This window comes from Danio rerio, chromosome 15, assembly GCF_052040795.2.
Source record: "Danio rerio strain M-AB ecotype USA chromosome 15, GRCz13ab, whole genome shotgun sequence".
NCBI lineage: Eukaryota > Metazoa > Chordata > Actinopteri > Cypriniformes > Danionidae > Danio > Danio rerio.
In genome coordinates, this window is record NC_141035.1 from 19,860,146 (window position 1) to 19,887,085 (window position 26,940).

The 26,940-nt window shown below is 34.8% G+C and overlaps 2 protein-coding genes across 9 annotated transcripts in view; one reads left to right on the plus strand and one right to left on the minus strand.

Moving 5' to 3' along the window:
* LOC103908820 (uncharacterized) overlaps positions 1-26,940 on the plus strand; it is a 98,486-nt gene that overhangs the window by 35,255 nt on the left and 36,291 nt on the right. For 2 of the 8 annotated variants that reach the window (XM_087283908.1, XM_087283915.1), the window contains exon 1: positions 8,317-8,396. The exons of 5 other annotated variants lie outside the window; for them this stretch is intronic. The gene's annotated coding sequence lies outside the window, so the exon portion shown is untranslated. Of the gene's footprint in view, positions 1-8,259; positions 8,397-26,940 lie in introns of those variants that run through there. One more of the 8 variants, XM_087283911.1, reaches the window with a different exon arrangement.
* itgae.2 (integrin, alpha E, tandem duplicate 2) lies at positions 102-21,096 on the minus strand. The gene is made up of 32 exons (XM_087283883.1): positions 20,998-21,096; positions 20,716-20,818; positions 20,548-20,627; positions 20,057-20,127; positions 19,370-19,475; positions 19,201-19,284; positions 18,956-19,030; positions 18,157-18,278; positions 17,923-18,074; positions 17,692-17,845; positions 17,374-17,518; positions 17,111-17,175; positions 16,738-16,867; positions 15,491-15,618; positions 14,919-15,056; positions 14,646-14,849; positions 12,746-12,873; positions 10,511-10,653; positions 10,278-10,432; positions 9,975-10,094; positions 8,666-8,736; positions 8,418-8,541; positions 8,252-8,338; positions 8,089-8,165; positions 7,917-7,997; positions 7,645-7,720; positions 7,465-7,566; positions 7,348-7,380; positions 5,501-5,581; positions 4,688-4,774; positions 4,504-4,614; positions 102-2,875 (listed from the first exon to the last, which is right to left on the minus strand). Exons 1-32 carry the CDS (start codon positions 21,023-21,025, stop codon positions 2,822-2,824), a joined length of 3,315 nt encoding a protein of 1,104 aa, XP_087140009.1. The 5' UTR covers positions 21,026-21,096; the 3' UTR covers positions 102-2,821.

Here is a 26,940-nt window from a genome sequence, read left to right on the forward strand (position 1 = left end):
CCTCGTCTAAAATCGTGTAGTGAACATTTGTGTTTCGATTTCGTTTACTAAAACCAACCTCGTCATACATATGTGTAAATAAAAACTTAATGTGCGCTGTAAACAATTATTAATTACATTTTATTAGTAGCATTTCATAATTCAGCCAGAATAAAGGCATTGATTCACCACAAAAGCCAACATATTTACACCCATCTCTTCAGTTCAGTTTGTTTTAATTTCAAGACAAATAGTTTTTATAACTTAGACATAAAAACACTGTGACATCAAAAATGAGATCATAATACAAACACCAGTACTTTAAATAAACGTCCATAGCCTCATTCAATAGGAATTGTCCAAAATGGTTCTTCTTGATTAGTTACTCGTGTAACCATTGGTTTCATGTTAAATTTAATTACTCACCCTCAGATCATTCATAAAGCACGTAACTTTTTTTCTTAAGGAGTAGCCTATGTAAAAGATGACATTTACAGTGACCTGTAACCTTTGGACACTGACATTTTGAGAGTCAAAAAGCAAACAAATAAACTAACAAAGTTTTATGATTTGAAATATTGCCATCCCTGAACATTATTTACTTACAACATTATAATTTTGAATGAAATCATTTTGAACGATAACTTTAAAAGCCAGACTGGTAAAAACAGGTGGGTTTTTTCTTCAAAAGTGCATCTTTTTGCGGTTATAAGCATCATTTAGGCTACTATTTAATTAAGAGATTTAAATATTAAAATTTAGTAACATTTTAAGCACTATTTAAGCTAAAATAGATTGTTGAATGGGTAACATTACCAAAAAAAGTACATTTGGAAATTCATAGATAACAACAATTTGCTAAATATTTCACATTCATTTTAATATTGGTCGCTTTTGTTGCTTCACGCCTTTTTATTGGTCATTGTTTGATTCAAAAATAAGGTTTTGATTTAGAATAAAAGTTACTTGTAAAGTATCTTCTCTATTTAAAACAAAACAGTAGCGAAAGATGACTTCACTTATTTCAGATTGTATGTTTTCTTGCACAGCTGGATGCTGACCTCTGAACTTGTGTGCATTAGCCAAAACTAATTATCTGAAGTCAGCCCAAAGCGACAGCCAACAGCGGATTCCGCTTGGTCTTAAAATCTTTTTCAATGGGTTATTTTCACTATTTATGATGGCATATACAGTCAAAATAGGACGAATTAGCTCATGTATGGGACAAATTCTGGACCTTTGTCAGTGAGGGGTGGGTATGGCTACAGGCCCGAGTCAGGATATTGCAAGCTTTTTGTCTCATAAAGACATTGATCATGCCAGTCAGATCTATTAGCAGTCAACTGAGATTGTACACACTCATAAAATCTACAAGTAGGCCTACAATTTTGATAAACAATATATTACCTTTCTGTCCATTGTAAACAAATAGCATCAGCTCATTGACTGAAACACAATCAGGCAAGGTCTCAAATATCTTAGTGCTGTTACATAATTATTCATTCATTCATTCATTTTCCTTCAGCTTAGTCCCTATTTCAGAGGTCACCACAGCGGAATGAACCACCAACTAGCATACTGTATGTGTTTAATGCAGAATGCCTTGCAGCTGCAACCCAGTATTAGGAAACACACTCATTCACACTCATACACTAAGGCCAACTTAGTTTATCAATTCACAAATACCGCATGTCTTTAGACTGTGGGAGAAACCAGAGCACCCAGAGGAAACCCACGTGAACATGGGAAGAAAATATAAACTCCACACAGAAATGCCAACTGACCCAGCTGGGGCTTGAACCATCACCACTGAGCCATCATGCCGCCTGTTACATAATTACACATAATATAAATATTAGTGTTTTTTTTCTTTCTGCATATTTTACTTACAAACAGATCTGTTTTCACGATAATTGTTTGTTAAAGATGTGGGATAAAGCTAATAATGATTTAATAAAGCAAAACTTTTAGCTTCAGAAGACATAAATGCATCGTCATGAGCTGCAAGTATTAATTTTGTGTTAACTGTATATGTTGTTTTGACTCTCAAAGTGCCAGTAGCCATCGGCTTACATTTTACAAATTACCAACTAATCACAACGTCTGCAGAACACACAACGTCACCTTCATTTTAGATGGTCTGATGATGAGTAAACTAACGTCAAACTTAACTATTCCTTTCTAACCCGTTGGTCAGATGCAATTCTAAACATAGCTAGACACGTGAGAACTCTAAATAAGTTCATTTCACATGACCAGGTATGTGTGACTGTTAATGTCTAAACATCGAGAGGAGGTGGTTGACCAGTTTAATCACTTTATTTGTAGTTTTAATAGAGTATGGTTTCTTTTCTGGTCTTTCAGCATGAACAGGTTGGTTGCATGGTATGTATTGGTTGTAAGAAGACGTTTAAACACATTTCAGCTTGAAATGTCTGTCAACCAGTCAGTCAAACACCACATTGACCAGGGTCAGGAAATCAGGTAAAAACTTTTTCCTGCAACCAATATGTTGATGCTGATGATTCACTTAAAATTTCTTTGACTTTAGTTTGTGAATTTTGGAGCATCAATAAATCTGAGCTTAATGTCTGCATGCACATCCAGGAATATCCCCTCATCAAGGGATACTAAAGATTTAAATTGACTTAAATACAGTCATTTTCTTCAATTTTTTTTCTGGACATACAATATTAAACACAATTACTCAATAAAAACCTTTCTTAATGCAACATTAAAAAAACAACAACAATATGTACCAGATTTAACTTTAACTCAAAAACAATAATGACACAAACTTAAGCAAGATAAATCAGTGCACATGGTTTCTCTTTAAAGATCTTCAGTCTTGATTCTGTGTTTGATCCACTTTATGGCGGCGGCGAAAAAATCCACACTGGAATTGAAATCACATGAGAGTCAGTGCATGCCAAAATAACGATTATGTTTGGAATTACATACCATCTTGTGAGCCTCACTATACATATAAACACAATGTATATTTTAAGCAGATTCACTGACAAAGTTTAATGTTCCCTTGGTAAAGCTTAAAATTTAAAATAGTTAAAAAGTATGTTTTGGCATGCCACTAGCATACTGCTGCACTTAGTTTCATCACACTGAAAGTATAATCCAGCAGGAGTTATAATTTAAATGTGCTAGCATGTTGTGAAACCTGCTGAAAATCCAGCATATTCTGGTAAGGTATATTTAGATGCTGGTGTGGTTTGGTTTGTGCTGGTTCTTGTTGTTTAACACTGACTATGCAACACTCCTGTGTAACTGAAAACTGGCAAAGAGGTAAGGTTCGGGTGGAGTAAGAGATGTCTTGTTGCTGCTAGATGCCTGGTAGATGCCTTAGATCAGTATCAAACTCAATTCCTGGAGGGTCATAGCTCATAGCTCTTTGCTCCAATTAGGGTTGGAGCAAAGCTGTGCAGAGCTGTGGCCCTCCAGGAATCCAGTTTGAGGCCTATGTGCCTTGGATAATTTATTCAACACTTCATGAATTAACGTGACTTGTTTGTATTCAGACCACATGTGCTTGGTTGTATACTTTATTTTTAATTAATTGAGTGTTTACTGAGTTTGGTATTTTAAATAGGAATTTTAAATTTAAACGCTAATTTCTTTTTAAATACTTCAAAGTCTGTGTTTGTGAATGCAATAGGCTATTTATGAAATCCAGGCATAGCATTTTATAGCCTAAAGCTGATCAATCTGATGGATTCTGAAGTAAATTAAAGTTATTGTTAAATTATATATATAGTTAATAAATTATTCTAACTAAAACAAATACATTTATAAGCTAAATTATATAAGAATATCCCTCATCAGAATAATGGAGGCCAGAATTGATTGATATTTGATAATTGTAAGAAAATAGTCTCCTAATAGACTGTGTAAAGCCACATAAAACAAATAAACGATTACTATGCCAAATTCAGGGACTTGAGTTAAGTGAGGTAATGTTATGGAGAGCAACAGATTCCTGTTTTTGTTCCAGGCTGTAAACACCTTTTTCTGCTATAACCTTGGACATTTTAACAAAGGAGTCTATTGGGATTTAGACCAGTTGAAGCCAACATCTAGTGGCTAGTTGCCGCTAGGTCCTGAGAAGCAAGAACCAGCATCAAAACATATCATACCAGCATATTGTGTGTTTTTTTTTTACACGTGGAACACAAAATAACAAGTTTAAGAATGTTTTTAACATGTTAATATCATGTTGTTAACATTTTAGCACAATATCATGTTCTCGCACAATGCATCACTACAACATTTAATCTTTACTATGATGTTAGTAATAATTGAGGTTGTTAGCATGTTTTAAAATAATGCTAGAAACTGATCATGATGCTAGCATGTTTTCTTTTTTTTTAAGCATAAACCATTATTGCTGAAATGATTCTAACATGTTTATTTTTGACTGTCATTATTTAGCATTAATTAGCACAAAATCATTTCCTACCTAAAGAACAATGCAATAGCATGTGGGAACAAAAAGGAAATGAACAAGTTTACCTTGATGAGGATGATGATGAAGATCAAAAGGAACAGAAATCCACCTATGGATCCTCCAATGATGGGGCCTTTCGATGTCATCACTTGCATCTTGGTAATCGGCACCTCCAACTGTATTGCATTAGTTGAACTATCAGTCCCCAAATATTGTTAACATGATTAAAGAATGGAAAATGGCACTCACAGTAAAGCTTTTTATAGTATCCTTTGCAGAATAGAGGGTCTCATCATAGCTGTATTGACCTTCAACAATGATCTTTTCTGATGTGTCCTGTTGGTTGGAGAGCAACAGTTTGTTGATGCACAAGACTATATTCAACACATGCTCATTGGGAAAACATACCCCTGTATATATTTCTGGAGAGCGCAAATTATGTAGCCAGAGCTATGTATGGCTGAATTTCGTCTTTACAGTGCGGTATGACAGCTTCTTTTTGCACTACCAGCTGACCACTTACCTGCGTTTGGACGGCTTTACCGCTATTACCAGTTTGTCCAGTGGCTTGCTGCATATGTCAGTGGACTTGAGATGCTGAAAGGAGTTGACCACGACGACTGGGTTAAAGTCTGACGAGGAATGCTTACAGAATGTGGGCAAAACAAAAAGTAAAAAATAAAATAAACAAGTAAATAATAGGGTGAGAACGTGGTAAGATCTCAAAACGTGGTAAAAATCATGAGGGCTTTTCTTTTTCTGGATTGCTTTTAAAATACTGTCGGTTAGGTTTAGGGAAGAGGATGGGTAGGGGGATTGGTCAGTCAGTCGACAGCTGCCTCTGGTGGATTTAGGTGAGAACAGCAGGCTCGAATGGCACTGGCGAGACAAATTTGAGATCTGAAAAAGCATACAGAGCGGCCCATGGTGGATTCACGAAAACAAAAACTGCAAATGAAACAAACCTCCTGGGACTTATTTTGTGCTTTCCAGAAATAGGGGTACACATCAATAATGAGGCTGGGTTGACTATATCACAATAGTTGAAATATATACCTATACCTGAACATCATGTATGAAAACATTGGCTTCAATGGTGATTACTTGCAGCTCTTTCAGGGTACATTTGTAGATATAGGATGCCTATAGACACAAAAATATATTGTGGTAACACTTTAGTTTTGGTTACAAATCATGCTATTAACTACTGGCTTATTATCTGCATATTATTAAGATATTAACTGTTTACTAGATGTTATAAATTATGATCATCTTCTACGTCTCTAATCCTACCCAAAACCTAACCCAACTTCTACCTTATTAATAAACAGCTAATTAGTAATTAGTGTTGTGAGTTAATTGTTTGTTAACACTGTGAATTGTGACCTAAAATCTTAACAAATATGTTCTTTTCAATCTTAACATAAAAAACTGAAGTAGACATGGATGAATCTTTGTCTGCAACTGTACAGTAGCTAGTGGTGCTCACCAAAAATATTACTATAATATATTTAAATGAATACTGATCATTCTCATGACAAAACTACATGTTTTGTTTGTTTACTTAAAGGCTGAGTTTTCCATTTTATCCTTTTAAAATTCCCAGTAACACTTTACTTTAATGGTCCATTTGAGTATTACTAGGCTGTCTGCTTAATCTGTTGATACAGACATTTAACAGTCTTTTAACAGTCATTTAACTGACTATAAGAAACTTTGCAAGTACATGTTAACTTACAGTAACCCTAAACCCAACCAAACAGTCTACTTATAATCTTATGACAATAAGTTGGCATGTAGAAGCAATGTAATTTAAATTTAACAAACGGACCATCAAAATAAAGTGTGACCATTCTCAATTTGACTATAGTTTTGCATTTGTTTTCATTTCAAAAAACAGGAACATACATAATTTCAGCCAATTCGATTGTTATCACTCGATTGAATGGGCATTATCAGTGGTTCTCAGCTGATAGATATGGGCCAGTAGGGGCCTTCTGCGCCTACTGGTAGGCTTAGAAGGCTGTTATCATCCATCCACATGTTTAATCAGCTATAGATCAGATATGACTGCGGATGAAAGTTAACAAGAATTATTTATATTATTTATTAAATTTCCCAATAGTTGTATTTTATTAACATCTACCCCATACCCTAAACCCAACCATTAGTAATGCAAAAACAGATCTGGATTTGCACTCTTCTCTATTAGTATAACTGGTTAACCATGTGCATGGATAATAACATGCAACATGCTTTTTTGACCTAGTTTTTTGATCATGCTAACCAAAGTTAAACCATGCTCAAAGTTACTATATTATTACTTGTTAATAATAGTAGCCTAATGACAATATTTTCATAATAGGAATGCACCAATGTATTGGCCAATGGTATGTATTGGCCGATGTTTAATTCATTTAAAGGTATTGGCATATCGACAACAGTAAAAACAAGGCCAATATCGATATTGAAATTTTTCATCTTAATTAGTTTGGGATGGTTGAATGTTAAACAAATTCCAATCCATGTTCAATAAAACTAATTTAATGGACAAAAAGCTAGTACTGTACTATAGTTTTGGAATCGGCCAAAAATGTTTAGTTAAAATCTGTATCATATTGGCATCTATACTTGATAACACAAATTAGAATACAAATGCTCAAAACCCCTGTAGCAAAATATTGTAAAATTGATAGAGCAATAATGAAATACAATCAGTGTCAACATTCAGAATATTATACAGCTTGATAGGAATATCCTACACTTCTACTGAAATGGTAACAAACAGTTAGTCATACAATGGGTAAACTGCGTTAATCATTATTGTTTTATCATCCAGTCTGAGAAAATATCAAGAACAGTAAAGCAAAATGTTACTTATTTTTATTTAACAAAAGCAGTTTTCTTACCTCCTTTACCTTGTTAGCTTCAAGAACACACACCTAATGCAAAAAGTGCAACAAATGTTAGTCTGATGGCTTTGATGATATTTATTTAGTCACTTCTTGCAAAAAATGGTGTGATACCTCTGGTTGGATTTTGGTGATGTGTAGATCAGTTTTAGAGGTATCCATTTTGATAGTTATAATTACATCAATTGTAGCGCCATACTTATTTTCACCTTGAAACTGAATTAGAATACAATGCAATTTAAGTATGGTAAAAATAAATATCAGTCAGCTGGTTTAAAGTGAAGTTTTAAGTACTTGAATTTTAAACTTGATTGGCTGAGTTTTTCCTTTTCCCCCTTCTTCAATACGGAGTCTGTTAGGTTCGGCTGAGCTGCATGATTTTGCAAAATAAAAAGTACTATTAACAATAATAATAATAATAATAATAATAATGATGATGATGATGATGATGATGATGATGATAATGATGATGATAGTAATATTATTATTAATAATAATATATGAATCAACATTACAAAAGCAATAGGTTTTATGTAAAATAATTCACAGGTTGTTTGTTTACTCACCCACGTATAAGAATTGGTAGGGAATACATCACATTAAACGTATATATTCTAGAGTCCAGAAGCTGAATGCCATTATTCTGACTAAAAAAAAGAAAAATAAACAATAAAAACAGATGAAATACTATATTCAGATGTTCAAAAACCAGAGTAATGTTCAAGCCAGCATTCAAACCTGGTAAGATTTGCTATAATCTCAGACTTCTTGAGATCAGATTTGTCATTAAGTTGCCAGGAGATGAAGAGATTGGTCTGGAAAAATAATTAACAAAATAAATAAAACAAAAGGTACAAATGAGAATGGTAATATTTCAAAGATGTGATGTGAGATTTTTTACCTGTGCAGATCTTGTGAAAACCGGGTGTTGAAGATGACACTGAATCTGATTGTCATTCTTCACAGGACAGGCGGCTCCTTCAATTTTCTGTTTGCAGAGCACAGTTCGTCAGGACTCTCTGTTAAATGCAACTGTGAGAAGAGCTGTGAGTGTTTTGTTTTTTTACCCTCTCACTGAGTATGCTGGGGTACGTCAACGTCAGGGTGGTCATGTAGGAAGGGTCTCCAGTGTTGGTGAAATTGAAATTGATATTCAGGTTTTGAGTTTCTCCCATTGTGATAGTGGTTTCACTGCAATATTAATATACATTTAGTTACAAGAAAATATATACTTTTACACGTCTTATAAATACGTACACTCCTAAAATGGAAATGAAGTTAACTAGATAAAGACTAGAATTTGATCAGTACGTACCTTATTTTTGAATTAGATAATGTAATGCTAGGTTTACAATCTGCAGCCTGGCAGTCCTTTTCAAATGGAATCTAATGAAAACAAATTGAAATTTCTGTTCATTTACTAAGTCATTGGTAACACTTCATGATACAGGACATTTACTGTTAGTTATTGTTTTTACTAACACAAACACACAATGAACAATACACTTGTTTCAGTATCTATTCATATTTGTTAATGTTAATTCATGAAAATAAAAATGTTAATGTTATACTGTTTACAATTTCAGGTAGAATCCACATTGATTTACAGGCAGCAATTCACCAGTAACTTACTGTAAATCAATTACCGCAAAAATATTGTATTTACATTTACAGAACCATTTATCTTGCTGTATATGTAACAACAGAATTGTAGGTGTATATTTATTGTATAATATACAGTAATTTTCACAATACAGTAACATACTGCATAAATGTCCTACAGTAAAATACAGTTCACATTACAGTTACTGTGTAATTCACAAAAATCGTCAACAGTGTAACTCATGGTGCGTTAACTAATGTTAACATGCACAGCATTGGATTTTAATAATGCATTAGTCAATGTTGATTAATAAACGTTTTACTAAGTAATTTATCGCAAATCTGTACAGTATGGATGATGACTGGATGATGTTTTAAATAAAAGTCGCCACTGGTTTGCTTGGTTTGGCACTTGTGGATTTGCTCTTCAGTGTTTGGACTTTTCAGCAGTGAAAATTAAACTTGAACTGAACTAAACTGAGCTTCAACTCTGAAAACTGGACTGACACAGTTTCAATTTACTAATCTTATGTGAAGCTGCTTTGACACAATCTACATTGTAAAAGTGCTATAGAAATAAAGATGAACTGAATTGAATTAAATAAAAAGATTTACTCAAAAGTGACACAATTACTACTGATTATAAAATAAGACATTTATAATGTTTACCCTTGTGGTAAGTCCTTAGAAAACAAAAATGTCTGTCAAAAATGATCATATACTGTATTCATTTATTTTCTGCTTTCTCAGAGACTTCTTTATCAGAATCAGCCCTGATGATGAAGTATTAAAAATATTTTTGAAGATTTTTAACTCTTTAATAAAAAAAAAAACATACGTCACTGTTATATAAAAGTATTTTTCCATTTTACATAAGTAAATTAGAAATATTTTGTTGCATTTCTCTCATCATTAAAAATTATAAAAATTTCAGTATATCCATTATATCCATACTAGTAGTAATGGGTGATTATTTTTACTGTATTTTATTAATAATAATAATAATAATAATAAAAGGTTACCTCTTTTACAACCTCTGTTGGAGTAAATGCATCAAGAATGCGAATAGGTGCTTCATTTTTGTTGGATGCCAATGAAAAACTCAGCTTGATTTTAATAGGTGAAAAACAATCAAAGCAGCCCTGAAAGGAAAACACAGCTCGTCTCAGTTAATATGACAAAATAAGAGTCATAGCTCTCAGACAAAAACACTGTGATAATCACTGACAATTTGAAACAGTAAATTCAAGCTGATTGTCGGTTTACATTGCAATATAATTTTTTTTTTTACATGAAAAAAAAAAAAATTAAATGAACCAACATACCAAATATTTTAGCTTCTTATTAGTGCACTCTTCATCTGGTGTCAGAGTAAAAGTGTCTTTTATTAGGCTGTCTGTGTCGCAAGTGAGGCGCTTTTTGCTTGCACCAGAATCCAAGTCAATTTCATAGTCAACAGCCTGTGTTTCAGATTTTTCAGCTAAAACAACAGGAAGTGAAATGTGGTTATAAAAGAACATGAGCATCAAATATTTTCGGCGATCTTAAACTCACTTACCCTTAAGCTTTCCTTTTTTTATGTTAAAGCAAACAGTAATCTTCATGCTTAACTCGCTGGATATTTTATTCATCTGGTGAGTGAGAGCAATGACTTCTGTATCAATTTTGATAGTTGGTTCGATAATCAAGACTGGGATAGTTCTGTAAAACATAATACAGTCAAAAAACTGGTTCAACTATCCTATAGTAAATCTGAACGTATACTCAAACATAATGAGAAATTCGGTCACATTGAAAAATAGAGTAATGTACAGCTGAAGTCAACCCTGTGATTTTTTTTTTTTTTTTAGTTGTTTCCATTTTCCCTAATTCCACAGCCATATCACCCTGCAGCCCAAGACCGGTTACTCACTGAAGCTAAGCAGGGCTGAGCCTGGTCAGTACTTGGATGGGAGACCACATGGAAAAATTAGGTTGTTGTTGCAAGTGGTGTTAGAGAGGCCAGCAGGGGCCAATCGACCTGTAGTCTGTGTCAGTCCTAGGGCCCTATCATACACCCAGTGCAATGTGGCGCTAGGCAAGGCGCAATAGTCTTTTGCTACTTTTAGCTCGGCGCAAGGGTCATTTTGAGGTGTTGCACCACACTGTTTAAATAGCAAATGCATTTGCGCTCAAATGTGCGCCCATAGGTGTTCTGGTCTAAAAAAGCAGGCGTGTTTTTGTGCGTTGCTATTTTGAGAAACTGTAAATAGTCTGTTCTTTAGACCAGAACAAAGTCGGTCTAATGTCTGGCGCAAAGTGCGCCTGGCTTAGACACTACACACAAGATGTAGAGCAATACGCAAATATCTTTACATATGAAAAAGATATAATATATTAAGGATATATATAATAAGGATATGTATAGGATATAAATATAAATGATTAAAATATTACAAAACATATTAATTTCTAGCCTACATGAATTTAAAAACCACTGACTTACTTTCTTCATCTCGGGAGGCTTTTTCAGTTCATTCAATTTGCTTTTGTGTAATGTTATTATTATTAGCAGTAGTATTTATTATATCCATATTTATATTTGTTTTATTAAAAATAAGCTTAGATTTGCCCACTTGTCAGGTTTTAGACCATATGGGGCATAGCAGGTGTATATGGAAATAACTCAGTATTTTGACCACACTTCGTTATTATTGTTCATTTATTCGTTTGCTGGAAATTAGAACTGAATTTAGAAATAGTTTTGAAACAAATCTTTGTGCTTAACAAACGAAATTTATTATTTATAGGCTAATTGATGTCTGTGCGGGAAGGTTTCCCTATTCACGAGAGCAAAAGCGAAATTTAACTTACTTTTGTGATATGTAAATAGCAAATCCGCTTATGGTGCGATGCTGCTGGCTCTTTAAGGGAATGGGAGATGAGATTCTGATTGGTTTATTCTCAAAACACACCTATAACTCATTAAGAAAATAAACTCAACCTTTTTAAACCATGCGCCACGGCGCAAAGCAGATTTTCCTGTCCTTAAATTAGCAAAAATGCGTTCTGACACGCCCTCAAAGCGTTTGCGCCTTGCGTTTTGCGCTCTGCGCATGGACCGTCAAAATAGAGCCCCTAATGTCCCAGTAAAGTGAAGGGGACACTATAATTTCAAAGAGTGTCATCTTTCAGATGCAACGTTAAACCGAGGTCCTGACTCTCTGTGGTCATTAAAAATCCTGATGGCAGTTCTCGTGAAGAGTAGGGTAACCCCGGTTTCCTGGCCAAATTCCCTCCATTGGACCTTACTGGCCTCCCAATCATCCCCATCCACCTAATTGGATCTATCACTGTCTCTCCCCTCCACCTATAGCTGGTGTGGGGTGAGCGCACTGGAGCGCACTGTAACATCCAGTGGATGCTACACACTGGTGGTGTAGAGAGACCCCCCCCCCATGACTGTGAAGCACTTTGGTTGTATGGCCATATACAAAAAATGCTCTATATAAATGCACATTACATTACATTACGTAACATAATAATGTTTAACAGAGCAATAAAACTTTCACAGTATTTCCTGTAATGTTTTTCATAGAAAGTCTCATTTGTTTTATTTCGGCTAGAATAAAAGCATTTTTTAAAATCATTTTAAGGTCAGTATTATTAGCCCCTTTAAGCTATACATTTTTTTCGATAGTCTACAGAACAAATCATTGTTTGTTTTATTTGGTTGGGGTATTTGGGGGGAGACTAATAATTCAGGAGGGCTAATAATTCTGATCTTAACAGTATATACAGTTTTTTGACTTACTCAAAAACAGACACTCTCCCTAGACTTCCAACAGCGATGCAGGGAATATCTGATGCCGGTGCAGGTCCCACACTTACTGACTGACCAAAGTACACAAGTTTCATTCCAAAATCTGATGGTGAGATTTTCTATGCAGGAAACAACAAATTGTATTAAAAAACACTTCGGCTTTATAAAATTCTTTCTGAATTTCTGGCAAAAAAGTTTTTGGTGCTATATATGAAATGCACTTCTTCAGGTCTATTTATTTTCACTTATTAAGTGAATTTGTTACACTATAAAAATAGTTTTTTTACTGTGGCTCAGTGGTTAACACAGGCACCTCACAGCAAGAAGATCACTGGTTCAAGCTCTAGCTGGCCAGTTGGCATTTCTATGTGGAGTTTTGCATGTTCTCCCCGTGGGTTTCTTCCAGGTGCTCCAGTTTCCCCCACAGTACAAAGACATTCCCTATAGGTGAATTGAATAAGCTAAATTGGCCATAGTGTATGACTGTGTGTAAATGTGAGAGTGTGTTTCGCAGTTCTAAGTTGCAGCTGAAAAGGGATCAGTTGGCAGTTAATTCTGCTGTGGCTACTCCTGATAAATAAAGAGACTAAGCTAAAGGAAAATGAATAAATTAATGAAGTTGCATTTAAAATAATGTATCATGAAGTATTTTTACAAGAAAATACAGATTTACAAGTAACGTAACTACTATTTTTTTCATAACTACCTGCATTTTATTGGCTTCATTCTGTGAAGAACAAACAGGGAAAATGCACAAGGACTTTTTTAAAGCCAGTTCAAGAACTTCAAGTGAACTTTTATGCCATTATAAAATCCTTGTAATTAAGATCTAGTTTCTTTAAGTGGGTCTCAGACTGGACGGGAAGCACAGCATTCAATTCCATGTCTTTAAAATATGGAAATTTATTTTACCACAGTATATGTAATGTTTTAGTGCTCTCCTGCTGCTCCGAATGGCGCTTGTGTTTAAACGCTCTTTCGTCTCATTTTACACTTGAACAACTAAATGAAGGCTTAAGTTAATTTATTATACTTTTATTAAATTATATTATCAATGCTGTAAGAGGAACCCTATGAAAACAGTCACATTTACAGTTCACCAGAAGTTTATCGGTGACTGTAAAACATGATACGTCTCGATATTCTCTCCTAACAAAAAATAAATAAATAAAATACAACGAATTACTTTACATGGGCTGCACAGTGGTGCAGTGGATAGCACAACTGCCTCACAGCAAGAAGGTCACTGGTTTGAGCCTCGACTGGGTCAGTTGGCATTTCTGTGTGGAGTTTGCATGTTCTCCCCATGTTTGCGTGGGTTTCCTCTGGGTGCTCCGGTTTTCCCCACAAGTCCAAAGACAACTGGGTAAACTAAATTGGTCGTAGTGTATGTGTGTGAATGAGTGTGTATGGATGTTTCCCAGTGATGGGTTGCAGCTGGAAGGGCATCCGCTGTGTAAAACATAGGCTGGATAAGTTGTCAGTTTATTCCGCTGTGGCAACCCCAGATTATTAAAGGGACTAAGGCGAAAATAATATTACTTTACACTATTTAAAAACAAAAAGCTAAAAGTGGAAAGATTATGTGACCCAGTCTTAAACTGAATGTATTTGTGGAAAAATATAGATTTTCTTCATGCCGTAAATGATTAAATAAACATCATAAAGATATTAGTAAAATGCATTACTATAATATATTGATAAAGTCACATTTAGAGTTCTTCAGATTAGGTACTAATATTTTGATTATGTTTAACCTTCAGATGCCAGTTGTTCAAATAGCTGTATCTCGGTCAAATATTGTTTTAACAAACCATACTCTCAGCTTTCAGGTGTATAAATCTTAATTTAATTAATTTTGTGGTCCAGGTTCACACATGCTTAAACTCACTTGTGAAAAGCGAAGGCCTTCTTCGAAACCACTGTAGATGTAAACGCTTCCAGCTGAGCCTGTTTCCAGAGGAGCACCTACTGCTACATCATTAAACTTGTTGTTATCAATGTCTCCAATAGAGCCAATGGCTGCTCCAAACCTGGCAAAGGTCTGTCCTGCATCACCCCGCAGCTCCACGGCTGCACGTTCAAACCTGTCCTCCTTAGAGAAAAACAAGACCGTTAGCTATTATTCATGCTAATGCAGTCACACATAAAACAATAGTCTTACTTGATTCAGTTTGTACACTAGCACTTTGCCTTCTTCCCCATTCAGATGGAAATGTGGAGCTCCAACTAATAGATGATCTGTGTGTTCATCCTTATTAATATCCAAGGCACAAAGAACCGATCCAAAGTAAGATCCAACCTAAACATCATTTATTGATTATCACATTTACATTTGCAAACACGGGCTTGCTTTTATTGTAAATGTATACTCTGTATGCCATTTAAAGAGTTCATTTTAGTGAATGTACAATTGAAGACAAAATTATTAGCACAGTTATCATTATATTGCAAAAATGTCTAATTATTTGTTTTCTCTTTGCCATGATACAGTACATATTACGGTAATATAATATTGTACTAGTAATTTAGTAAGATATTCACTGTAGTGCAGTTTAAAGACTTAAACAGGCTTGTTAGATTTACTAGAGAAGCTTATTTAATAGGTTAATTTCAATAAAATTCATAAAATTTCATAGGAGGATTAAGTTTTTGTCATCAGCTGTGTATATATAAAATAAAACCATTTGAAAATGAAAGTAGTCGGATATGTTAATAATAATTAACTACAAATACCTGATCTCCGTGAAGCACATACTTTTCTAAGTCATCAAATATGAATACTCCACCAGTCAAATTATACCGTGGTGCACCAGAAATGTAGAGAGTCTTAGAAGGCAAATGAGCTGAAGTGACACTGTAACCTGTGATCAGAAAAGAGATTCATCAATTATGTACTTTCATTTACTTTTAAATAGATTAATTTCATTTATTTAGATCAGTGGTCAGCAAACTTGTTCCTGGAGGGCCGGTGTCCTGCACATTTTAGCTCCAACCCTAATCAAACACACCTGAACAAGCTAATCAAGGTCTTGCTAGGTATACTTGAAACATCCAGGCAGGTGTGTTGAGGCAAGTTGGAGCTAAACCCTGCAGGGACACCGGCCCTCCAGGACCGACATTGGTGACCCCTGATTTAGATGTTCAATATCAATGAAAACAACTAAACTGAATATATTAATGTGGTCAGCATATATATATTTGAACCTTTTTAATAAAATAAAAAACAAACTTCTAAACTTATGTATCTTTAAACTAAATATGCTGCGTTTTTTTTGCATTCTTTGTCTGTTTGGATGATTTGCATTATAAAGAAAACATATAACCATAAATCAGAGTTATGAGGAATGAGATAAAGCAAAAATATTTGATTTCTTAATTGTCTTTAAAGGTCCCTTGAAATTAAAAAGGTTTTTTGATGCTAGTATCAGTATTGTTAGTTTTTAAGATATCTATTAGCTAGTCTGCTCCAAAACATTTAGAAGATATAACACTGATATAAACATGTCACATCATACCTCATATTTACGTCACCTCATCGTCAGTTTCTCCTTAAGTCATAACTAATCAAATGCTCTCTAGTATCTGACATGCCCCACCCCCTTCAAGACGCTTTTCATTTGCTTTTTATTTGATGCGATTGATCTCAACCCCTCTCACGGCTGAGCGGTGATTAAAAAAAAATGTAAAGGGGAGGAGCTACACTATGTGCTTCTCTTCATGTTTTGGTTGAGATTACGTCAAACATCAAATAAAAATGCACATTTCAAAGCACCTCACAGGACCTTTAACCTTTATTTTAATGAACAGAATTGGGAATAAAAGATTTCTAATGTTAAAAATACATTTAGATTTTAATGGCGACAAAAACATTGGGACAAAGGCATGTTTAACAGTGTTTCACATCATCTTTACTTTTGAAAACATTAAAAGAACATCTTTACTCTTAATCACTTGGGAATATACTGTATATCATCACTCACCTAAATATCCAAATTTGGTTTCATTGTGAGAATCATTCAAGAATTTAACCGTGTTGCCGGATTTTAAAAAGACCCCACCACTCCAGTCATAAGCTCCAACAGCTCCAAATAGTGCTTCAACCTTCTGCTCCTGTACAAAAACAAAACAATGTTAACAGTATGTGAATCATCATGAAAAGACGCTGCGGATATAAATATACTGTATATATATATATATATATATATATATATATATATATATATATATATATATATATATATATATATATATATATATATATATATATAAGATTTAACATACAGTGTCAGAAAGAAAGAGTTCAAGTTCATGATGAAAACAAACCAGAAAGTCTTTTGAAACGATCATACTTACGTTGTATAAGAGATGGGAGCTGAATCCAGCTTCAGCGAGCTGTAATTCAAATCCCTGTTGAGTTCCTGACACATAAAGTTTATTGACAAACAATAATGATACAGTGACTATTCAATTACAAATATCATCTGAAGTCATGTGAATTGTGAGAGGCTATTGCCCATGTGTGCACTCTAGACAGATATTCAGTTTGCACTGTAGTGGTTGGGATTTTTTTTAGTGGCTAAAGGGTTATTATTCAGTGTAATGTGTACATTTCATACCTTCAGTTCCAATTATCCCTCTTTCCAATGAGGACAGAATATCATTTAATGCGCCATAACTGGAAACATTATAATACTTTCCAGGATCTGCTATTTGCATCATCTCGTTGATTGCATTAGGTTTTTTCAGGATGCCATCGCCAACCTAAAGGTAACATGAGGATGTAAGTGTATGGAACTTATGATACATTTTTACATTTAAACTACAATTGCAATTAACTACAAAAAAGCTTAAAAGTGTTTAAGCAGGACTTAAAGTGAACCAGAGTTATCTATGAAATCAGATGACTTTTCTGCAGTTAAAAATGGGACATTTACCCCTATGGAGTAGCGAGTGACACCTTTCATTTGGGTCTTGTTCAAAACTTCATCAAGAGTCATAGAGTCTCCCAGAATCTCTCCATCAGACAAGACGATTATTATTTTTTCAGAATTATTTTTTGATCCATTCTCAGGGATGAAGATATCTGTGCTGTAATCAAACACAACATTGTAAAATCACACCATTAACTCATCTCCAAATGCTGTAAAAATTGATTGTAGACTCACAGGACGTGATTGATGGCAGAGGCCGTCTTTGTGAGATTGTAAATTTGCTTTATTTGTTCCACCTTTTGCAGGGATCTGGCACCATTCTCATTGTCTAGAAGCGAGAGTTCAGTCCTGATCGAGCTACCATATTGCACTATTGCAAAATTGCACTGCAAAGAGAAGAGGGGTTAATGTAAAATGACATTTCAATTATAATTTTGTGTTATGAAATTCTTTAAAAAAAATACTTGCATCAAAACATGTTTTCCAAACATTGGACATGGTGGTGTGGATGAATTCTTTCGCCTTCTCAAAGTCATCATACTGAATGCTGCCAGAACCATCCAGCACGAATGCAATCTCTGTCCCAGGATCTAAAAAGATGTTCTGAAACTTCAGTACTGAAGTAAGGTTTAAAGCCTTTAACCATTGACTTCCATAGTCAACAGGTTTTCAGCTTTCTTCAAAATATTTTTGTTGTGTTAAGCAGAAAAAAAGTAACTCATAAATGTTTGGAACCGCTTGAGGATTAAAAAACGGTGAGTAAATTTTCATTTTTGGGTACTTTATCCCTTTAAGCACAAAGCACCTTTTATTAATACATTGTATTTAATGCAGAACCATGATGTAGAAAGATGTCTTGATGTAAAAGTATGTAAATGATATGTGATATATATATATATATATATATATATATATATATATATATATATATATATATATATATATATATATATATATATATATATATATATATATATATATATATATATATATATACACACACACACATTCATCTAAACTAAAGAATACTGAAAGATAAATAAAATTATATTTGAGGTGTATAACGGTCACTTCTCACCCCAAAGTTTATCTTTTCCTGTGTATTGTTATTTGTCTATTACTTTACTGTATTAATTTAGTTTTATTTTATTTATTCATTTTTTTATGTATTTTCATTTAATGCAAACCCTGGCTTGTATTTAGTTGTTGCTAGCTATGTATGCTGGCTTTGTTTTGCAAAAAATAAATGATCACAAAAAAATTATACCTTCTTCCTCTTCCTCCTCCTCCTCCTCTAATGCGCCAAGATTCGGTTGCGCTTCTCTTCTCTTCCTCCATTTAACTTGAAGATATTGACAGCAATGTAAATTAGCAGAGCAGAATATACATGTATAATAGCCTTCCTGGCTCAGTCTGGCAAATTTTATATGTTCTTTTACCCCCATAAATTATGAATGCTCATTATCATAAATGAATTTAACATTATCAACATTTTCCTTAAGACAGTCTCACCTTGATCGATCCTTCCACCTCTGTATTTGTTGTTGTTGTTGTTGTTGTTGTTGTTGTTGTTGTTGTTGTTGTCCATGTTGTTGTCTTGGAAAAAGAGATTTAGGAATTTCAGGTATAAGATTTTATCTTGTTGAATGTGAAGACCCCATAATAAATGAACCAAACATACCTAATTCAGCAGGAGATAGCTTGACTTTTCCAGAAGGACTCATAAGTGTGCAATTTCCATTCAAATACTCAGTTCCTCTGATCTTTGTTCTAACTTGATTACACATCTTGAAAGAGGAAAACAAAAACTCAATTACAGTTATTTCACTCAAGTCATTTACTTTCATATTCGACTAAAATAAATATTAAACAGTAGATATAGAGGACTTTTTTTTCTTTTTTTACATTTCAAATTTTTAATGAGGAAGTGCTGTCACTATGGTTTCTAATGATGTCACGGTTATGACTCAAAACATTGATGACTTCCTCATGATAGTCACATCATCCTGAACAATTTCCCAACGTCTCAACAAATAAAACCAATAACATTCCCCTGAAATAACATTTTCTCATTTTAGTTTACGTTACACGCACTATTTTTCCTGCTTTCAAAACGACTGTTTCCTGTACTGTGAACGAGAACTGATACATTTCAGTCTGTCACGTATGTGAAGAGGAAACCACACTTTGTGGTTTTACTGAAAAAAATGCTTTGCGACAGACACAAAACCTTGCGAACGCTATCTGATAATGCACAGTTTACTTCTCATTTGGTATATTTCAGTAGCTAAACCTTTTGCAAGTAAAATCTCATATTATAAGTAAGTTGTCCCCCAATTATATAAGACCTCCTAGTGTTTGTACATACCACAACATGTTGGTCTTGTGATGTCAGGCTAGCCACTGATGCTACTTGTCTCATGCCTTTTGGGTTCTCATCTTTAAAAGAGACATTCATGTAAAACATTATTTCATGTACTGGAAGTTAGTTCAAAATTTAAAAAAATTAATTCTGTCATCATTTTTTTTTCACTCGTTCCAAACCTGTTTGAGGTTTTTTTCAGTTGAGCACAAAGGAAGAGATACTGAAGTATGTTTGACACAACAACCATTAAACAGCAGCTTTTTTTTTTTTTTTTTTTTACAATATTTTTCACTAATATATATATATTCTTGTGTTCAACAGAAGAAATTCATAACAGTTATGAGTGTGAATAAATGATGAGGGAATTGTGATTTTGTTTTTAAGTTAACCATTTATTAAATTCCGTAAATCAGTGATACCATTATTATTATTATATTTCCAAAGTTTACTACGTATTATATATTATAAAAATATAAAAGCTAAGATAAACTTACCGTTAATGTTTACTTTGGTGCATTCATTTTCTAGAGTACACTCAAAAAGGCCTCCATATATCGGGGAGGGAACAAAAATCCTAGAACAGAAAAAAGCAGTAACATGTTACTGAAACAGAACACATCTAAAATAAAATTAAATAAAAGTATATGTCTAGAATTACCAACCCATCTTTTGACTGAATGATGGTTTGGCCAAAGAGTGGATCCTTATTGGTAAAATGTTTCACTGGAGATATCTGAACGTTAAACCCGGTTGCATTGCACAATACTGTAAAACACCGAATAATGAGTGGAAACACTATTCAGAACGAAGCAGCAAAGATTCATTTCATTTATTATGATTTAATCAGCTATTTTTTACCTATTAGTTTAAAACAAAAAAAATGTTGTAAAACAATCTATCACAAACACAAATATAGATATTTAACCCTGTAAATGAATACATACCCATCATAAATAGCAGTTTTCTGTACATTGTGTGAAATTAATCAATATCCGCTTTAAAAAAAACACATCGGCACATCAAGACACAAAGCAGCTCGTTGTGGTCTTGAGAAAGTAGAACAGCACACATGCACTGCTGACTGTTAAACCCTCCCCTTCCACACACTCGCTTCTCTCGTGGGAAGCTGAATTCAAAATGATTCGATTATCACGCTAAAATTTGAAAACATCTTTATTTTTAAAAACTGTTTTGATTTAGAAATAGGGAATAGTTCACACAAAAGTTACAATTCTGTCATCATTTTCTCTCCCTTCACTTGTTTTAAATCGGTTTGAGTTTCTTTTTCTCTTGAACATAAAAGGTTAATTTTTTTACCACACTTCACCACCGGATATCATAGAGTTTCAATGAGTGACCATAAAAGAGAATCCCCGATTACCGTGTATGTTTTGAAGAATATGAAATATTCATTCATTCATTCATTCATTCGTTCATTTAAAAAGATGTCTAACATATGTCTAATAGACGTCTAAACAGTCGTCTTGGCTAAAACAAGGCTAAATTTGGCCTGTCAGTGAAAACCTATTAGACGTCTTATGAATAGGCCATCAAATAGACAGAAATGAATGACTACACACATAAAGTCTGTCTAATCTGTCTATTTGACAACTAGTCTAGTTTTTGGCTGTTCTTAGACTTCTATTAGATTTTCGCTGCCTTGTTTTAGCCTTGCTTTAGTCTACGTTTAGATGTCTTAAACACGAAATTATTTTGCTGGGTAGACAATGTTTTTTGAAGAACACTTTTGTCTTCCTTGCTTTAGTAGAACTGCGGCCTTAGAAAAGTGAGATGCCTATTTATAATCTTGCCTGCTATCAAGTACTCAGTAGTTTGCAAAGGTTATATACCGCAATATCAGAGAAAACATCTGACTTTGCCTCAGGATGTGGTGTGCATAAAAACCTGCAACTAATTCACCATCAGCCCTCGGTTTTTAAACTGACCTCAAAGTTTTTTTTTAAAATGACTTAGCTCAATAATGATTATAACTAGTTATGGCATTGAAAGAGCGCTGAAAACAGACTGACCACCGCTGGGACTTTTCACTGTGTTTGCTGATTGCAGACTGCCAGTGACTTGCTGTTACTCACATTATTATGAATTGAAGGTGTCCATTGGTGCATATGTAACGGAGGCCAGCTAGTGTGTGCTGTGCAGGTATACCTCACTCCTCTGACTTCTAAAGGTGCTCTAGCGATAAACGCTAGAGGCCATGGTCTTTAGCCTCCTTGGTAGAGCAACAGACTCCCATGCAGAAGATCGCTGGTTCGATACCAGCTTGCAGCGGGTTGGGTGGTGTAGGACCGGCGGGGTAACATTGGTGCTGTGACCTGGATGGGAGTGAGGTTTAGGGGGGTGAGTGTAGTGGAGGCCAGCCGTAAGGGGCTGTGCAGGTACACCTCACTCCTCTGACCTCTAAAGGTGCTCTAGCGACAGATGCTAAAGGGCCTGGTCTTTAGCCTCCTTGGTAGAGCAACCTACTCCCATGTGGAAGGTCACCGGTTAAATCCCAGCTCGGAGCGGGTTGGGCGGTGTAGGACCGGTGGGGTTATGCATATACAGTTTTTCCTGCACTGTTGATTGGAGAAGGGTTTATTTCCCATTTAGACTTAATTAAAGGAGCCGTCTAATAAGTTTTTGAAGCAGTAATTGTGTTTATGGAATGCACATTAATATGTGTTGATGCTTCACAGTAAATAAAAAAATACATTGTTTTTCACATATTTGCACATCTTGTACACTGCTTTTTAATTAGCATCAAAGCAGCTGACTTATTTCCTGGCTCTATAAAGACCCTGCCTCAGTGGATTCTGATTGATTTGCTGACTGAATATGTTGTGATTTGCTGATCGGTGCTTGTTATCCAGAAATGTCACACCTCCAACCACAGTGGGGTTCATGCCCAAATTTGTAGTACACTTGCATAGATTAAGTTACCTTTTTTATTGAACTTTTTTTGAGCTATTTTTAAAACTATTTTAACTGTTATCACCATGAATATATGCTGAAATGGCAATTACAGTTAATCCATACACAGAAAGGCAAATATTTTTCTTTTGAACAGGTCTGTCTTACAAACAAGTTGGGGAAGTGACAAATCTGCATCTTCAATTAAGAAAACCTGCACTGTAAAATCCAACAGTCCACTTTATCAAATGAAATGAGTGTAGTTAACTCAAGATTGACTGAAAGTTAATTTTACTCAATTGAAAAGAGTTTTGAACTTAGTATTGAAGGTAATTTGTTAATTAAATACCTCATCACTTTAACTCAAATGGGGTAAGTTTACAGTACTCATAGATTAGGTTCTTAACTCAAATGGTTTGTAGCAATCGGTTTCCTCAAACGGTTTGAGTTGCCTTAACTTGTTAAGTTTTACAATACTCAGTTGGTTTGAGTTCTCTTCATTTATTGAGTTTTACTTTGCCCAAAGTGCTTCTTTTACTCAAATGGATTAAGTTCACAGTACTCATTAGGATTCATTTTTTAACTTAAATGATTTGTTGCAATCAATTTCCTCAAATGGTTTGAGTTACCTTAACTTATTGGGTTTTACAGTGTGCCTTTCTTTTGCTATGAGTGGACACCAGCGTAAACCCGCACTGACACAGGAAGAACATGCAGACACCACACAAAAAGGCATCCTGTCCTTGTCAGGAATCGATTTCAGATCCTGCTGTGAGACAACAGTGATTGCCACCGAGCCATTGTGTCACTTCTCTCAAACTGTGAAAGCTGTCCTCTGTGAAATGTTGAGCATTGGAGCTGGATATTTGTTTTATAATGTTTTAAATTGAGGTAAAAATAAAATATACAGGATTCCAACGCTCCTTAAAAGTACTTTAATTTCAGACTAAAAAAAAATGTGGTGGGGTGGCGAAAAAAAACAACTTAAAATTAGAATAACAAAGTAGATGTCACCGACTTGGTCCCAGTCATTACCCTCGCAGGCCAGCAGAGGTCTTCTTCACTGGACTATTGAACACTACATCTCCCCAAAACCCATTCAGCTAGCTGATTAAACTGCACCTGACTCTTGTTACTCCAGCACACACACACACACACACACACACACACACACACACACACACACACACACACACACACAAACACACACACACACACACACACACACACACATAAAAGCAGCTCTCGCTCTCACTTCATTGCGAAGTCTTGTTCTGCCCTGCTGACTGAGCGTTACTTACCCTTGCCTGATCTCCTGTTGCCAACCCGGATTGTCCTCGACCTTGTCTTACCTGTCCCCTGCCTTGATTACCTGACTGTCTTACCGATCTTGCATCCCGCTGCCTGCCCCTGACCCATGCCTACTCTGATACATGAATGTCAGCTGCCTGCCTATCGACCCTATAAACCTGTGATTCATGTGAGTTCATGCACCAGTAAATACTGTATGTTTGTTAATAAACTGTGTTTAATAACGTACTGCAAATGGATTCCTCTGTGTCAGCCTCCTGTTACAGTAGAATAACAGACATTAAATTACAGAAATTTACTGTAAAATAATGGTCGGTAAATTACAGAAACTTACCGTAGAATAATGGACGTTTACTTACAGAAATTTACCATGGAATAACCGAAGTTAAACTACAGAAATTTGCTGTAGAATAACTGACATTAAATTCCAAAAATTGACCGTAGAATAATGGACGTTAACTTGCAGAATTTTACCATAGAATAACAGATGTTAAATGACAGAAATTTACCATAGAATAACAGATGTTAAAATACAGAAATTTACAGTAAAATAACAGGCGTTAAATTATCGAAATTTACCAGAGAATATCGGTCGTTAAATTACAGAAATTTACCATAAAATAACAGACAGTAAATTGCAAAAATTTACTATAGAATAACGTACGTTAGACTACAGAAATTTACTGTTGAATAACGTACATTAAATTACAGAAATTTACCATTATATAACGGCCGTTAAATTACAGAAATTTACTGTTATATCACGGTCGTTAAATTACAGAATTTTACCGTTATATAACAGTCGTTTAATTACAGAAATCTCCTTAAAGGGATGGTCCACAATATAATTTTAAGGCTTGGTTGTGTTTATAAGATGCAAAGCAATGTGTGTTCATGTTTTACCTGAAGGAAATTGTGTCATTTTTTCATATATCTCATATATATTTTTCATATATTATACACAGCTACTCAGCTAACATGAAAACAACTGTCATATTTCCTAGTTCCTCTAAAAGCCCCGCCCTTAAGTGACTCTGATTGGTCATCGTTATAATGTGCTGCGATTGGCGAATCGGGTCCACGTCACGCACGTAAAAGCACACGCTTTTCTGCTGTGTAAACCTCAGTCAACCTTCTGCCTGCTATCTATAATAAAATCTGACAAGTGTCTGTAACGAGTAAAAATGGGGTGCGGCTCCTTTAATAGCGTTTGCGTGTGCGTGTATGTGTGGTGTGAATGTTGTCTCCATCTATGTCTGTGTGTGTGTATTTGTGTGTGTGTGTGTGTGTGTGTGTGTGTGTGTGAATGTGTGAACTTTCTGTAACCAGCGCATGTGCGCGGGACTTTCTTTTTCTCTGATGCTTGGATTAAATTATTTTCTGTAATATATCGTGACAGAAGAATAAAGCACAAGATGTGGGACGCTACCTGTTTGAGCCTGGGTTTATTTTTCTGCTGCTAGCACTGTATTTTTTTAACTCAATGCGTAACACGACGTCTTTCACGTGTATCCGGAATATGCACGTGTAAGTAATATGAATCATCCACATATCTTTTGTGACTTCATTATCTGAGATGTGAAACGCATGGAAAAGCTGCCTGAAGACAATCAGTGCGGTTGCCCACGCACACACATAAGAGTGTTGGTGGAGTGTGTGTATGTTTACAGCAGTTCGACTGATAAATATAAATTTGTAGCTAAATCGTTTGCCCGCAAAGCAGCATTTCCTATTGTTTACATCGTTGCTACAGCATACCGTTAACGCTAGACTCTGTACATGTCATTATCAATTTTGAGGAGATTTTAGCCGAATCCAGCACTGAACTTGGTGAGATTCTGGAGATGTGTTTTGTCAAATCATGCTTGCTGTGTATTTTATAATTCTCTGGAACATAATTAATATTGAATGTCCTTTGGAAGCCCAAATACAGAAACAGACGAAGCTCTGTGGAAGCAGCAGTGTTGAGACGCATTTTTAGCTTCATCTCTCCTATAACGTTACAGCGCCTCTGGCCATGTCTCTTACCTGCTCGATTTGCATGCGCAGTAACGAACTTTTGTGATCTTACAGGGGGCGTAAGTATTTTTTGTAGTCCCCATAATTCGTTCATTGTAGGCTTTGCTAAGCTAACTCTGTCAAAATCAATGTCTCCCTTTGCATTGAACTTTCAGCATTTTACATTCAGAGATGTTGTTGAGGTTCACACAGCTACATTACACATCAACTAAAGTTTAAAATATGATATCATAGTGGACAACCCCCTTTAAATTTATATTTTTGGTAAGTTTTCTGTCATTTCACGTCTATTATTTTATGGTAAATTTCTGCAATTTAACGGCCGTTATTTTTTACAGTGTACTTGAAAACATGCAGATGTGTGTGAGAGCTGTTCACTCTTATAGATATGGGTTCTTAAATAATGTTTTTTTCTGTGAGGTCATTAAACACAATAAACAAGGAATCGCAACCTTTGTGCTTTGCTCGTGTATAAAAAATCAGCTTTTAAATTCTGTCAGTTTTGCTACAGAATAAAAAAAGACAGTAAATGCTGCCATCTTACTATTTACATATCGTTTGATGAAAGATCATTGATGAAAGAAACTGTCATTAAAATCTCTGCATTCAGCTTGTAAATAACATTATAAACTTAGAGAAGCCATAAT